At 34.8% G+C, this 16,545-nt stretch overlaps 1 protein-coding gene across 1 annotated transcript in view; it reads left to right on the forward strand.

The window, feature by feature from the left end:
* The window catches only part of RSBN1L (round spermatid basic protein 1 like), a 90,561-nt gene extending 75,139 nt beyond the window's left edge, over positions 1 to 15,422 (forward strand). The window contains exons 5-8 of the mRNA XM_012466556.3: positions 2,326 to 2,468; positions 6,383 to 6,550; positions 11,065 to 11,173; positions 11,252 to 15,422. Of these exons, the coding sequence (XP_012321979.2) occupies positions 2,326 to 2,468; positions 6,383 to 6,550; positions 11,065 to 11,173; positions 11,252 to 11,887 (1,056 nt within the window). The 3' untranslated portion in view covers positions 11,888 to 15,422. The remainder of the gene's footprint in view (positions 1 to 2,325; positions 2,469 to 6,382; positions 6,551 to 11,064; positions 11,174 to 11,251) is intronic.
* The last annotated feature ends 1,123 nt before the right edge of the window (positions 15,423 to 16,545 follow it).

Genomic DNA, 16,545 nt, shown 5'->3' on the forward strand with positions numbered 1-16,545 from the left:
CTTCAGTTTCATCATCCATAAAATGTTTAGGCAATGTAGGCAAAGACCCCTTTATTTTATTTATTTTTTTGAGACAGTTTCACTCTGTACCCAGGCTGGAGTGTAGTGGTGCACTGTGGAGCCGTGACCTCCCTGGGCTCAGGTGGTCCTCCCATCTCAGCCTTCCAAGTACCTGGGACTACAGGCACATGCCATCATGCCCAGCTAACTTCTGTATTTTTTTTTTTTTTTTTTTTTTTTTTTGTGGAAATAGGGTTTCACCATGTTGCTCAGGCTGGGCTTGAACTCTTAGGCTCAAGTGATCCTCCTGTGTTGGCCTCCCAAAGTTCTGGGATTACAGGTGTGAGCCACCATGCCCGCCCACCCACAGTCCCCTTTAAATTTGCAGCAAGATTCCTTTCTTTTCTTTTCTTCTTTTTTTTTTTTAAAAAAAACAGCTTATTCATTTTCAGAAAATATTTCTTATTGTGAGCTGCTGTGGCTATCCCACTGAGAGAGGGATCTCTGAACTGTGTAGTTAGGTTAATTATTTAATCAGTAACTCAAAGGTCAGTGCAAAACTACACTGAAATTCAGGGTCCAGGTGAGCAACAGAATGTGACAAGATTTCTAATACTCACCACATAATCTATTGGACATCTCTTCTTTCATCACTTCTGCTTGCTTGGTGTTTTTACTCTATATGTGCATATATCTTTTCTCTTCCCTTTGTCTTTAACCCTGTTCCATTCCCTTTTCCTTTTTAAACTTTTTGTTCCCTTTCTACTTCTCTCAGGTAGTCACATCATGGAATTAGGTTGCATTTATTATTGAATTATATTTAAAAAGTATCAAGTATTATTTAAATGGCTGCTTCAAATTTAATTTTCAAAGCACATGAACTTAAATCCATTATTTCTTTTTCTTTGTTCCTTTGTTTTTCTTTCTTTTTTTTTTTAAAGTAACGGAGTCCTGCTGGGTTGTACAGGCTAGTTTTGAAGTCCTGGACTCAAGCAGTCCTGCTTCAGTCTCCCAAAGTGCTGGGATTACAGACGTGAGCCACCTGCACCCAACCTAAATGCATTGTTTCTAAAGAAATTTGACAATCCTTTTTGAAAAGAGGGTGTGTGGTGAATTTTTTGTTTTTTATTTTGTTCTCAACATTCCATGAACAGTGGCCATCAGTTTCCTCCTCCTCTTTTTTTTTTTTGTTTGGGATGGGGTCTCGCTCTGTCATACAGGCTGCAGTGCAGTGGCATGATCTCAACTTACTGCACCCTCTGCCTCCCAGGTTCAAGCGATTCTCGTGCCTCAGCCTCTTGAGTAGCTGGGATTACAGACACGCACTACCACGTCTGGCTAATTTTTTGTATTTTTAATAGAGACGAGGCTTCTCCATGTTGCCCAAGCTGGTCTCAAACTCCTGAGCTCAGGTGATCTGCCTGCGTCAGCCTCCAAAAGTGCTGGGATTACAGGAGTGAGCCACCATCCCCTGCCGCCTTCTTCTCTTTTCTCTTTCCGCCTTCCCTTCTGTCTGTCTCTCTTTTTCTTTTTGTTTGTTTGTTTTTGAGACAGAGTCTCACTCTGTCACCAGGCTGGAGTGCAGTGGCACAATCTCGGCTTACTGCAACCTCCGCCTCCTGGGTTCAAGCTATTCTCCTGCCTCAGCCCCCACAAGTAGCTGGGAGTATAGGCACGTGCCACCACACCCTGTTAATTTTTGTATTTTTAGTAGAGACAGGGTTTCACCTTGTTGGTCACGATGGTCTCAATCTCTTGATCTCGTGATCTGCCTGACTTGGCCTCCCAAAGTGCTGGGATTACAGGCGTGAGCCACCTAGCCCAACCTTGTTCTTTCATTTTAAAATATTTTATTTCTGATTTAAGCCAATAACCTCTTCAAGAAACTACTAAACGAAATATGTTTTGATTTTGTTTTTGTTTTTATTTTGTTTTTAATAATCATTAAAGAGGTATCCAGTTTTTAAATTCAAATTTAATTGTTCATTTTTATAGATTATTATGAGAGCACTTGCTTATTTCATCTGTTAACATCATATGATCCATTTGGTAGATGGAAGAATAACAAATGATGAATATAGTGAATCATACCTTTAGCAGGGTAGAGGGACAGAACCATTGAAGCATAATTATTTTCTTGGTGTGTTTGAAACAGTTTTTTGAAGCAAAGTAAGTCAATATATAGGGATATATTCAATATTAGGTATTTCAAGTTGTTAAGTATAAATCTGTGTATGAAAGCATGTCAGGGGAACAATATTATTAATATATACTTGAAGATACATTTTGAAAATAATTGCTATCTACGTAATTATTTGTCTCCAGTGTACACTGCCATGGGGGACGCTATCTAGTTTAAAGTTACAGAGTCGAAAAGATAGTGATGATGGTCCCATCATGTGGGTTCGTCCAGGAGAACAAATGATCCCTGTGGCTGATATGCCAAAGTCACCTTTCAAAAGGAAAAGGTATGTTGTATACAAATTTTTATTGGAAGAGATGAGTGTTTGTATGTTGGAGTTTGTACGTTAGTTGAAAATTGGAGGAAGGAAGAAGGCAAAGTTTACAGCATAATTGAAATATAAATTTGAAAATAGCTATATATGCTAATATAATTTGTTATAAAATCTAAAATGTAAATAAGGCATGAGAAATGTAGGCAATGACAATAAACTGTAATGATGAATGGAAAAAATGTCATTTATAAGATATAAACTATTTTAGAATGAATTTAATAATATTCAGAACCTGTACTAAGAAGACTAAAATATTTTATGGAGAATATAAAATAAGATCAGAACAAATGGAAAACCCTACTGTGTTGTGGATTGGGTAAAAATGATAGTTCTTTAAAATTTTTTGCATTTCAGTTGAACTAACACTTCCAGTCCTGGATAAAATGATTTTAAAATTCATGAGGAAGTAAACTTTTCAGTGAAAGAGAAGATAAGTGAGAGGGAGCTTATGATACAGGATATTAAAAATTACTACAAAGTTTAAATAGATCATTGGAATAAGAGTCCAGAAATAGATCTGAATATATTGGGAACTTAATATATGAGATAGGTGGGAAGAGGAAGATGTATTTAATGAAGAATGCTGGCATAATTGGGAATCCATCTGAAATAAAACAAAGACAGAGCCCCTACCTTATACCAGAAGTAAATTAGAGAATTAAGCATCACAGATAAAGCAGTTAAAATATTAGAATAAAATTTTTTAAGCCTGGAAGAGACTTTCTTAAGCAAGACCAAACAGTGCAGTGGCAACAGTATTTAGGAGGGAAGCGACATCAGCAGTGAAGTTCAAAACTGTGACAGACTGGACTAAAACATTTGTAACTCATGACAGACCAAAGTTAATGTACAAAGAACATTCTCAAGTGTAAACAACCCAGTAGAAAAATAGACCTCAGGTAGTTAAGTTTATTTTAAAAGAACTATGAGATATTTTTATCTATTATATTGGCAAAAATTATTAACAAAGGAATAATACAGGCTGGTAGGCACGTGAAGAAACAGTTTTTAATATATTGTTGACTGGAGGGTGAGCTGCTGTAATTTTGTGAAAGTGATCTGGCAATAGCTCATAAAATTTAACATATAACTCTTTGATCTAGCACTTCTGCTTTCATCCCAAGAAATAAAAACTCTAAAGGTAAATAAATTTGTGGTAAGAAAAACATTTTAAAATGGTCTGAATGCCTTGCAACAGGGGAATGGTTGAATAGATTTCATACATTCTTATTAAAGAGTATAGTGAGGCTGAGTGCAGTGGCTCATGCCTGTAATCCCAGCACTTTGGTAGGCCGAGGCGGGTGGATTACCTGAGGTCAGGAGTTCGAGACCAGTCTGGCGAACATGGTGAAACCCCATCTCTACTAAAAATAAAAAATTAGCCAGGTGTGGTGCCACATGCCTGTAATCCCAGTTTCTCAGGAGGCTGAGGCAGGAGAATTGCTTGAGCCCAGGAGATGGAGGTTGCAGTGAGCTGAGATTGTGCCACTGTACTCCAGCCTGACTGACAGAGCAAGACTGTCTAAAAAAAAGAGTACAGTGAAATAAGCCAGGTGCAGCGGCTCATGCCTGTAGCCCTAGCATTTTGGGAGGCCGAGGTGGGATGATAACTCAAATCCCATGAGTTCAGGACCAGCCTGAGCAACGGAGTGAGACTCTCCCTCTAAAAAATAAAAATATTTAGCTCATGTGGTGGTACATGCCTGTATCCCTAACTACTCGGAAGGCTGAGTCAAGGACTGGTTGAGCCCAGGAGTTTGAGACTGTGGTGAGCTATGAATACATCACTGCACACTCCAGCCTGCGTGACAGAACCAGACCCTGTCTCTAAAAAAAAAGAATATGATGAAATAGTTAAAATTGAGTTTTAAAAAATATATTGCTCTGGATGGATATTCATGACATTTCAAAACAGCCAAATGTAATGTACCTAGTATGATTTTGTTTTTATCCAAAGAAATAAATAACAAAACCCTTCTATGTGTGATTGTGTATTTATGTGAGCACAGAGAAAAGTATGGAGAAAATATACATTAGGTTAACATTGATTGGAATGGATGGAGATGGTGCTAGGAGAGATTATAGCTTTTTCTTTAGATACTTAAAGGTGATTTTACTGGTTGCAGTGATTATTAAGTTAAAAAGAAAACAGGGGGAAAAGTGATTGAGTAAACTCTGGGTTGCATGATGTCAGGGACTCTATTAGGTTTTTTACTAATGTGTCTCTAGCACCTAAACACAGTGTGTGGTACTTAATATTTATTGGATGAATAAAATTTTAGTTTAATTTATAAATTAGTAGTAAATGGTAAAAATCGTTGTGTTCCTCAGTGATTCTTAATTTTTTTTTAAAGAATTTATGGATCATTTTGAGAATCTGAAAGTCTTTCCTCAGAACAATACAGATAAACACACACTTTTAGATGTAATTTAGGCGGATCACCACCACCTTGAGGAACTTCCATTCACTTTAGGGTATACAACCCATGGTGTATGCGATGATAATAATAGTCTGACAAAAACAGTGTGTCAGGTACTGTGCCAAGTGCTGTATATGTGTGAATTCATTAGAATGTAGTATTTATGAAACTAAATTTGTGGGTTTGAGAACTTGTTAGGTTTACACAGGAAGCAACATCATCTAGCATTCTGACACATGTAGAACATTAATCACAAAGGTCCAAAAAAAATTGTATGTTTATATGTAATAAGAGTGTAATGCAGGGTTGCACACAAAGCAGTTAAATAAAAGAGATTAAGGGTGGGAGAGTAGAGAGTCAGTAAGGAAGAATGATCCCTGTGAAGATAGACAAGGATGAGAGGAGACAATTGTGGGGGTAATCCAGAGTTGTGTCTAGAAGAAACAAAAACCATACAGGAAGATAAATAAAATGATGATTCTCAGCCAAAGAAACTCTTCTTAACTGTTTCCATGCTTACACCAAAATTGGAGAGGTTTCTGCAATGAGTAAGGCTAAGTAGGCAGCAACTTCTGCATACATATTCATTCTAGAAGGAAAATGGTGGAGGAGAGGGCCAGTGGGAAATGGCTGTCTTCAAGACAGAGCTAAGGATTTCCTTTTTACCTCCAATAAACCATGCATGTTTTGTGGAAGCACTTATTGCTGGGTGTTTTCTTGCTAAATCTATTTTTTTGATCCTTCTTTCACTAGACTATAAACTCCCACAAAAGTAGGGTCCTCATCTGTCGTATTCACTAGCACCAGTTCCTAGATAGTACCTACCACATAGTATGTGTCCTATAAATATTGAATTAATGCATTTTTAAAAGTTACCCATTTCAGATATTTATATATGATTATATATATTTATATATTCATAATATATAAATATATATTTTAAATATATATTTTTACATTATATATATAAAATATATATTTATATATAATATAAAATAAATATATATTTATATATAAATATATAAAAATATATAACTTATATATAATATAAAATAAATATATATTTATATATATTATAAATATAAATATATATTTATATATATATTAATATATGTATATATAAAAAATCTTGTGTTACCCAATTGATCTGAGTGAGGACATGGTACCCAACCCCAGGTAAAGATTCTGGGTATAGGGAAACATGGGTAAATACCACCATTTGTAATTTAATTTTTTTATCCATGTATTTCCTTACAGTTGTCACTTTTGTGAAGGTATATTAGAAAAATGAGGGTATCGTATGTGTGTTTTTGTTTGTTCTTGTTCATTTTAAAGATAGAATTTGACTTGAGAGCAGATTTCATACTTTTTTGTCTGAATTATATAATTATTGAATGATGGCAATTGTCATTATAGAAATGTAATTTGTTTTTTTTAAAAAAACAGAACTACCAATGAAATAAAAAATCTTCAGTACCTACCTCGAACAAGTGAACCCCGTGAGATGCTCTTCGAAGACAGGACAAGAGCTCATGCAGATCACATAGGACAAGGTTTTGAACGACAGACTACAGCTGCTGTTGGAGTGCTGAAGGCTGTGCACTGTGGAGAGTGGTATATATAACTACTGCTGTTTTAATGAAAGAATTTCTTGGCTTCTACAATTTTTCTTGGAAAGTCTTAGTAATTCCTCCTTACTATGAGAAAAAAACTTCAATTTTTACCTGTATTTGAATATCTTAATTGTATAATTGTTCTAAAGATTTTAAAATCCTAGAATCTAGGTTTAGTCATTTGGGTTAACTGGAATAATTAATTTCATGTGCTGACTAGATGTGAAAAAAATTAAGGCAAAAGAAAAACTAAGGCTTACCTGCTGCCTACTGTATGCCTTTTTACAAATGTTGTTAATTTATCTCAACTACTTTTTGCCCCATATTTATCATATAAGGAAACTGAGGCTCAGAGCTGTCAAATAATTTTTTTTACAGTCATATAGTTAATAAGTGGTAGAGCTGAGACTGATTTCAATCTGATTCCGTACTCTTTTGTTTTCTCTTCCTCCTGCTTTGCTATACCCTTATTTTTCTCTTTATTATATATTTGCTTTTCTGTATTTTTTCCTTTTTCAGTTTTGTTTACAAGTTTCACTTTGAATATTTTGACAGATTAAAAAATGGATTATTCTGTTTAATATACTTGAGGTGTCATCTCATACATTAAGTAACTTTCCATGTATTAAACTGATAAAAATACAAAGCAAAGTTATTGTAATTTTGCAGCCAGGCATGATGGCTCATGCCCGTAATCCCAGCACTTTGGGAGGCCGAGGCCGGTGGATCAGCTGAGGTCAGGAGTTCAAGACCAGCATGGACAACATGAAACCTTGTCTCTACTAAAAATACAAAAATTAGCCTGGAGTGGTGGTCCGCATCTGTAATCCCAGCTATAGGGAAGGCCTTGAGGCGGGAGAATTGCTTCAACCCAGAAGGCGGAGGTTCCAGTGAGCCACGATCACGCCATTGCACTTCAGCCTGGGCAACAAGGGCAAAACTCCGGCCCCCAACCAAAAAAAAAAAAAAAAAAGATTTTGCTTGCTTAGACTTTTGTTTTCCAAAATAAAGTACTGTTTGGGTATGAAACACGAGTTAGGATATGCTATTTTGCTTCTCAGGGACATTTAAATTTTTTTTTTAAATGAGACGGAAGGCCTTACTCTGTTGCCCAGGCTAGAGTGCAGTGGTACTGTCATGGCTAACAGCAGCCTTGACCACCCAGGTTCAAGCAAGACTCCTGCCTCAGCCTCCTGAGTAGCTAGGACTACAGATACACACCACTACATACAGTGAATATTTGTTTACTTTTACATTTTAAAAAAATTTTTATTACTCTTCCTTGCAGAGCAGGACTCATAGGCAGTATGTCTAGAGTTGGCCTATTTTTAAATTTTTTGTAGAGACAGGGTCTTGTTACATTGCCCAGGCTGGGATCTCAAAGTGCTGGGATTACAGGCAGGAAACACTGCACCTGGCCTTATTAGAGCAGTTGAATTTAAGGGAAAAAAAAGTAAAAACAGGCTGGGCGCAGTGGCTCACATCAGTAATCCCAGCAGTTTTGAAGGCCGAGGTGGGCAGATCACTTGAGGTCAGGAGTTCAAGACCAGCTTGGCCAACATGGTAAAGCCTCTCCTCTACTAAAAATACAACAATTAGCTGGGCATGCTGGTGCTCGTCTATAACCCCAGCTATTTGGGAGACTGAGGCATGAGAATCGCTTGAACCTGGGAGGTAGAGGTTGCAGTGAGCCAAGACCATGCTGCGTTTCACAAATTTTGCTATTGCATTTTCATTTCAGTTCAGGTTATCTCTAATTTCTCTTTGATTTCTTTTTTAACCCATGGTTATTGAGAAGTGTTGTTTAGTTTCCAATATTTGAGGATTTTTTTTCCAGATTTTTTGTTTTGTTGTTTTTCATTTCTAATTTAATTTCCTGTGGTCAGAGAACATATTCTTACAATTTTAGTCCTTCTGAATTTCTCTGGGTTTGTTTTCTGGACCATCTTGATGAATTTTTCTATGTCCACTTTAAAAAATGTGTATTTTGGCTAGGTGTGGTCACTCACCTCTGTAATCCCAGCACTTTGGGAGGCCAAGGTGGGTGGATCACCTGAGGTCAGGAGTTCCAGACCAGCCTGGGCAACATGGTGAAACCCATCTCTACTAAAAACACAAAAATTAGCTGGGCATGATGACACATGCCTATAATTGCAGCTCCTTGGGAGGCTGAGGCACAAGAATCACTTGAACCTGGGGAGGTGGAGGTTGCAATAAGCTGAGATTGCACCACTGCACTCCAGCCTGGGTGACTGAGTGAGACTGTCTCAAAAAAAAAAAAGTGTATTTTGCTGTTGTTTGGGATATAGTGCTCTATAAATTAAGAGCGATTAAGTCAACTCTGTTGATAATGAGTGTGGTTCATGTCTTTTATAGTCTCACTTATTTTTGTCTACTTGTTAATTCGTAACTTTAACATTGGATTTGTCTAATTTTCCTGTCAGTTTTTCTAGTTTTTGCTGTATTTTTTCTTTTGTGACAGCTTTATTAAGCCATAATCATATATCATAAAATTCACCCAATTAAAGTATACAAATGAATAGTTATATATTCACAGAGTTGTGGCAACTACCACTAAAATTATAGAGAACATTTTCATCACCTCAAAAAGAACTTACACCCTTTAGTTATTGCCTCCCCAATCCATCCTCCCAACCCCACACTAATATACTTTCTGTCTGTATATATATGTCAGTTAACATCTAATATAAATGGAATCATATAACATGTGGTCTTTTGTAATTAGCTTCCTTCACTTAGCACAGTGTTTTGAAGGTTGTCCATATATTTTGAAGTTGTGTTCTTAGGCAAGTACACATGTAGAATTGTTATTTCTTCTTGATGAATTGACCCAATTTTTCATCATAAAATGTCCTTCTTATCCTTGGTAATATTCCTTGTCTTGAAATTAACTTTGTTAATATAGCCAATTCAGTCTTCTTATGATTGTATTTACATACTGTATCTTTTCCCATTGTTTTTCTTTGAACTTATCTGTATGTCTACATTGTTGTTCCATGTAGATAGATATCATAGTTGGGTCTTTTTTTTTTTAACCCAGTGACAATCTCTGTCTTCTAATCGGAGTATTTAGATGATTTATATTTAATATTAGTAAATATTAGTAAATTTGGTTTTAAATTTACCATCCTGCTTTTTCCAATTTCCTTCTTTATTCTTTTTTTCCTCTTTTCTTGTCATTTTTAAGCATTCCATTTTACCTCCATAATTTGCTATGTAGCTTATAGCTCTGTGGGCTTTTTTTATTTCTTGTTTTCAACTTACTACAATCTACTTTCAGCTAATATTAGACTTGTTTATGTAATGTGTAAGAACCTTTCAGTAGTATGCTTCCATTCCCCCTCCCACCATTTCTGGCCTTTGGGCTAATTGTCATGTATTTTACTTTACATATGCCAGAAGCCCTACACTGTATGTTGTTACTTTTGCTTTAAAGAATTATTTCTAAAGAGATTCTTTAAGTGAGAATAAAATCTCTTTGATATTTATCATTAGGTGTGCTGTACATTCCTTTTCATAGATCTGCATTTTCATTTAAGGATCATTTTCCTTCAGCCTGAAGAAATTCTTTTAGCAGTCTTTGTTATGCTAGGTTTCTGGTGACAGATTCTGTCAGTTTTCGTTTATTTGAACATGTTTTTATTTCACACTTTTGGAGGATTTTTTGGTGGGTATAGAATTCTAGATTGACTTTTTCTTCCAATACTTTAAAAATAGTCCATTCTCTTCAGGCTTGCATTGTCTTTGGTAAGTCTGTGATCATTCTTATCCATCTTTCCCTGTATTATAATGTAATGCATGATTCTCAGATTTTCTCTTTTATCACTGGTTTTTAGAAATTTAGTTATGATTTGCCTTCATGTGAGTTTCTTTGTTTATGTTGTTGGGAATTTTATTCTAAAATCTACTTTTGAGCATCTTTGTAAAAATGTAATTCCCAATTGAATAATTTGAGAATTTTTTAGAATTATATTTAAAAACATGAGTAATCTCAGCAAACACCAACAGTTTATTGTTTTAGTACTTTTCTAATTGAGTCTCTTAATTTATAAAGAGTTATATAAGAGTTTTATGCATCAGTATAGTTTTATGTATCTTCTGTGGAAAGAAAACATTCCCTTTTCCTCATATTTACTTCTAATTTTTATATAGTATTTTCAGCTTTAGCATTTAAATTTATGAAGCATTGATCTTATTCTTCAGATAGAACACTTAATTTTCTTGGTTTGCATAATTTACTAATCCAGATCATTATAATTTTCCAAACTCTTGTGACAAATATCTATGCAAAAATGAAGTCAGTTTTTAATCTGTGTTTAGGTTGAAAGTCATGGTGTTGGCCCTTTCTTTAAATATGTGAAATGGTTTTCCAATTACAGTTTGAAAGACAGTACTATGGTATTGACCATAAACTGTTTTTGCTTTAAGTTTAATAAGGACTCAAGAGAGTGAAACATTTATGGCAGATTCTCACTATCTCATTTTCTTTTTTAGGCCTGATCAACCCCGTATAACCAAAGATGTAATTTGTTTTCATGCTGAAGATTTCTTAGAAGTGGTTCAACGAATGCAGTTGGATTTGCATGAACCTCCACTGTCTCAGGTGTTTTTAATATACTTATTGTCTTTTGTTTAGTTTTTATTATAAAGAGACTTATTTATATTTCTTCTTATTTTTTAGTGTGTCCAATGGGTTGATGATGCAAAACTGAATCAACTGAGGAGGGAAGGCATTCGCTATGCCAGGATTCAGCTATATGATAATGACATTTATTTTATTCCAAGGAATGTTGTTCATCAGTTCAAGACAGTTTCAGCTGTATGCAGTTTAGCATGGCATATTCGGCTCAAATTATATCACGCAGAGGAGGACACTTCTCAGAATATAGCTACTCATGAAACAGCCGCATCATCAGATTCCACATCATCTATTCTTGGACCTCACACTGACAACATTACTTGTGCTGTGAGCAAAGCCTCCTTGGATTCTGTTTTTTCAGATAAACTTCATTCTAAATATGAATTACAGCAGATTAAACATGAACCTATTGCATCTGTAAGAATCAAGGAAGAACCTGTGATTGTTAATATTCCTGAAAAGACTAGAGCAGTGAATATGGATGGCAAGAATGTTAAAGCAAAATTGGATCATGTTCAATTTACAGAATTTAAGATTGACATGGATTCTAAATTTGAAAATAGCAACAAAGATTTAAAGGAAGAATTGTGCCCTGGAAATCTAAGTCTAGTTGATACAAGGCCACACAGTTCAGCACATTCAAATCAAGATAAAAAAGACGATGACATTTTGTGCTAAATTTGCATATACCATCTAAAATCCTTTAAAAAATATTTAATTATGTAATAAAGATTCATGAATTCTGAAAGCAAGCCAAGGACTTGCTCCTATGTCTGTTACAAAACATAGTTTATGTAGCTTTGTAACATTCCTCAGTGCCTGTCCATAACTGTGAAGTATCAAGCACTTAGGGCCAGATGCACTGTAAACATTGCAGGTTTAAACATAAAGGAGTCTTTAAAAAAAATCATTTACGTTGTAATTTTAGGTTTTAGAATAGAGCTGACATTAACATATATATATATATATATAAATATATATATATATTTTGTAATATGAGCCAGAATTCTTTTTCAACAATTTAAGGCTTTTCCATAGAGCTTATTTATATCTTTTTTTTTTTCCCATTTTAAATGTGTCAGCACTGTAGTGTAAATACCTTTTAAAATATCTTCTTAGTGTGATTTATACTGAAATGTGAGCCACTTAATAAAGGTTCATATTAATAAATATGTTTTCTGTTGAGTCTGCAAAGACAAACTGACAATTCATTTAAGTCATTTGTTTGATACATTATGATTCTCTCTGCTGGTATATCAATTTAGCATGGTAATGGAGTGCAAATGTATGTAATTCAAATCTAGTAAATATTTAAATTCCCTACACAGTGCAGGCTTTTTTTTTTGAGATGGAGTCTCGCTCTGTCACCAGGCTGGAGTGCAGTGGTGCGATCTCAGCTTACTGCAACCTCCGCCTCCCGGGTTCAAGCGATTCTCCTGCCTCAGCCTCCCAAATAGCTTGGACTACAGGTGCACGCCACTACACCCAGCTAGTATTTGTATTTTTAGTAGAGACGGGGTTTCACCATGTTGGCCAGGAAGTTCTGTTATCTCTTGACCTTGTGATCCACTCGCCTTGGCCTCCCAGAGTGCTGGGATTACAGGCATGTGCCATAGTGCCCAGCCTGTGCAGGCCTTTTTAACAACCAAGACTCAAGAAAATGTGCATCTGTGTGTGTGTGAGTGTATATATGTATATCATATTTTGCATAATTTTCATAAATTGATGACTAAGATGAATATGTGAAATTTCTTAGCCCTACTCCCTGGAAATCATTGAAAAATTTTTATATTAAACTATTATTGAAAGCAGTAGGTGTAATAGAAACAGTTTTAGAAAGTTGGGAGAAACAAGGTATGTTAATGATAACAAAGCCTTCTAATTATGAAGTTACGTGGCCAGATTACATAGCCTACCATATTTTCTTTGTTGTGTATGGAATGATAAGTTTAGAGAATTTTCTTACTAATGAGTACCTTTACTAATTAATAGGTGAGTATAAAATCTTTAGTTACAGAAAGCTTAATTGTGAGCAATTAAAATCCTTTTACATTTTTCTTGCAGAGTGGGAGAAAAATATGGCAAATACAAAATTGTAAAATGGCAATGACACTGACTCAACTGCCATAAACAGAGATATATCTAACAAAATACTTTGTGGTACCTCATCTCTCTCAGGATCCCCTTCCTAACTTAGCAAAGGCAAACAACTTGGAGTACTTCCTTTTCAAAAGAAGTTCTAGAAATTTAATTAAGGTAGGAGACAGATTGCCAGTGCCTAACTAAAGATGAGTAAAACAAACCTCTTTAGTGATTGATAGACTATTTGACACTGCTTCCACTATTGTAATTAAAAGCCAGAGGTCTTTGATGTATGTGTTGCTGTAAGAAACTCTGCTCAGCGCAAATCTATTTTATTTTGTTTGTTTTTGGTATTATTCTGGCACATACTTTGGTTGATGACTTTCAGTTGGAGTTCTTTGTGCTGCCATTTGGGCTACTGTGGCTATTTCCATTTCTGGCCTAATATACCCATCCAAACTGCTCATATTTCTGGTTAGCAATAAGCCATTTAGGAAGAAGCATTATTTCACCAGAACAAATAAAAGTTAATTGCAGTAATGATGTCAGTTCTGCCTTCTACTTTAATAAAAGGATAGGCAAATATCATAGGAAATCTTCATGGTTTGTAGGAAATCAGTGTTTGCAACATAGGAAGTTTCATGGGATAGGGAAGGTATAAATCAAGATAAGGGTTTTGTTTTATATGTCATTGTCTTACCATGCTCCCAACCTATTTAATCTTCTGTTTTAAGCTAAATTTATGGATTTGCACCTACCTTTTTGAGTGACAAAAGTTCTTACCAAACCACTATTGAGAAATAAGAAGGGATGTGGTTAAAATGTTTTTCTGTTTATTTCTTTTGAAAGTTGAGGAATGATATATTTAACAAAATATGTGTTTTACTTCTAGTTTTCCAGATGCATTGAGGTCATACTGTGAGAAAATGTCTTTAGGGTATCCCTCCAAAATATGAGCCTTAAACTTTTTAACTTAAAGGAAGGCATATCTAAAAACAACCATAGTGGTTGCTTTTAAGTATATTTTCCTATATAACCTATAGTCAGACATATCTATAATTTGAAAATTTAATTGTTTTAAAAATGCATATATCTCTGAAGGTAAAGTATAGATCAGTGGGCTCAAGATTTCCAGGTACAGCCTTGTTAATTGCCTTCAATAATGCTTACGTTCCTTGTCTTACGGATTATAGTTTTCAAATCCTCTTCAGATACAATCTGAGAACTTATTGACTACCTTTGTTACATGCAAAAATTTTCTATTTTAATATTGCATTGTAGTAATGATTTTCTAGTTAGTATATTCCAGTTTTTTATCTGAATACAAGTTTTTTGTTTTTATTTCCAGTTTCTTGGACCAGAACAATAAAGTAATTAAGACACAGTTTCTATATGGTCATATACTATATAGAATAAAGAATTGTTATATAAATTATTAAATGGATATACAGACCTTTACATAAAAACTAAGGTACCTCAGTGGAATCTGCTATAGTGCTTCCCCCTCCCCAGCCCCCTGTTTTGTTTATACTCTTTTAGCTATCTAAGTAATACATATTCCATACTCAGGTTAGCTGGTTAGCTAGCAAAAGAACTAATATTTGTAGTATTTACTTGCAAACTTTATTGAAGCCATATTCGTTATCTTCCTTGTTACCAAGGCTGTTGACTTTAAATAAAAATTAAGTTGACCTTGCACAACACTGTATATGTGTGTGTGCATGTGCCTGTTCCTGTGTGTGTTAAGTTTGTGGGAAATAATTATGTTTGTTTCCACATGTATTCATTTTTAATCCATTCTGTAACTTCTCTGGAGGGGAGGTCATTGAGGGTAGGGAAAATTTTTTTTTTTGAGTTGTCATTAAGGTATTTTATTAGTGTTCCTGAGTGTAAAACAGTTTTTTCCCAAATACTTATGGCAGATAAGAGCATTTTTGTAAATAATAAATTAGCACCATTTGGGTAAATTTGCATTCATTTTTTTTTTGGACAGGTTCATTGTAATGTAAGGCAGTTATCTTAAAATTCATTTTACATTTAGTATAGGTGCAAAATTTGTTTTTGGAGTTTGAGAGATATTTTCCTTGTCTTCCATCTTTCAATAAATAAATACTAAAATTGATAACCATAATCTTTTTACTTTTGTAATTATTTTCACAAAATTGACATTTTCATCTTGTCAACTTTAAGTTCTTTTCTGTCTTCAATAGAAACCTTAAAATCTTGAAGTGATTCCAATTTGAAAATTATTTTTTACTCTTAAAGCTAGTTATCATCAAAAGTTGACTTATGCCAACAGAGACGAATATTGAGGATTATCTTAAACAAGGTCACTAAACTAGGTATGAGTACTTGGAATTGTATGATAAATAACTCTCCTGTCCCACTAGACATAATGATTTCTTTACTAGGAAGGGAAGAAATACTTTTAGGCTGCTAAAACATGACGTGTTTTAGGTCTTCAGTGTAGTAGAATAGATCTTACTCTTTCTGCGGCTTGATGTAACTACATTTATATATAAACAACAAAATTTTACTGGTTTTAGACTGCATTGAGTTATGTTTGATGTTTGGCACTGACTATACACTTCAGATATGATAATTAAGAGGACAATTCAGGAGAGCTTCTAAGTCCTTTTATCTTCTGTCCTGGCTTTTCTTTGCAGTTCTTTCTGTAACCCAGTACATACTGCAGATGGAAATGATTGCTTTTTAGAACATCAAGCACACAGAGCCTAAAAACAAACGTGTCTTTCTCTTGTAGCTCTATAGGCATTGTATAGCAGTCAGATCTCTGCTGAGAGAGCAAGGAAAGAAGGGGAAAACATCCTGCATTTCAGGTTATCTTCCCTTCTAGCTCTTCTTGGACTTCAGACCCAAGCAGGGAGTATGAATGAGCTGAAAACAAATATGGGCCGGGCGAATAGAATTTATGTTAACTAGAAATTAAAAATTTTAACTTGTATGTTTAATTACTATTATTATCTATCTGCCTACCAAGAACTGCACTGTGAACATATGAGAACTCCAGATCATTCTGTACATTTTGAAGTTTAGAATTTATGCATCTGTGTTGCCAGAATGTTAAATTTTTCCTATAAAGTTGTTTCCTATAAAATCTTTCCTATAAAACACTTCCCTATAAAGTTCACTGCTATTGTGCTACTTAAGATTATTAAGTGTGCAGACTCAAGGCAAGTTAATATTACAGTCACACAGCCTGGCCAACATGCTGAAACCCTGTCTCTGCTAAA

This window comes from Aotus nancymaae, unplaced genomic scaffold (genome assembly GCF_030222135.1).
Source record: "Aotus nancymaae isolate 86718 unplaced genomic scaffold, 86718_ANA_hifiasm-v0.15.2.pri h1tg000002l, whole genome shotgun sequence".
Classification (NCBI taxonomy): domain Eukaryota; kingdom Metazoa; phylum Chordata; class Mammalia; order Primates; family Aotidae; genus Aotus; species Aotus nancymaae.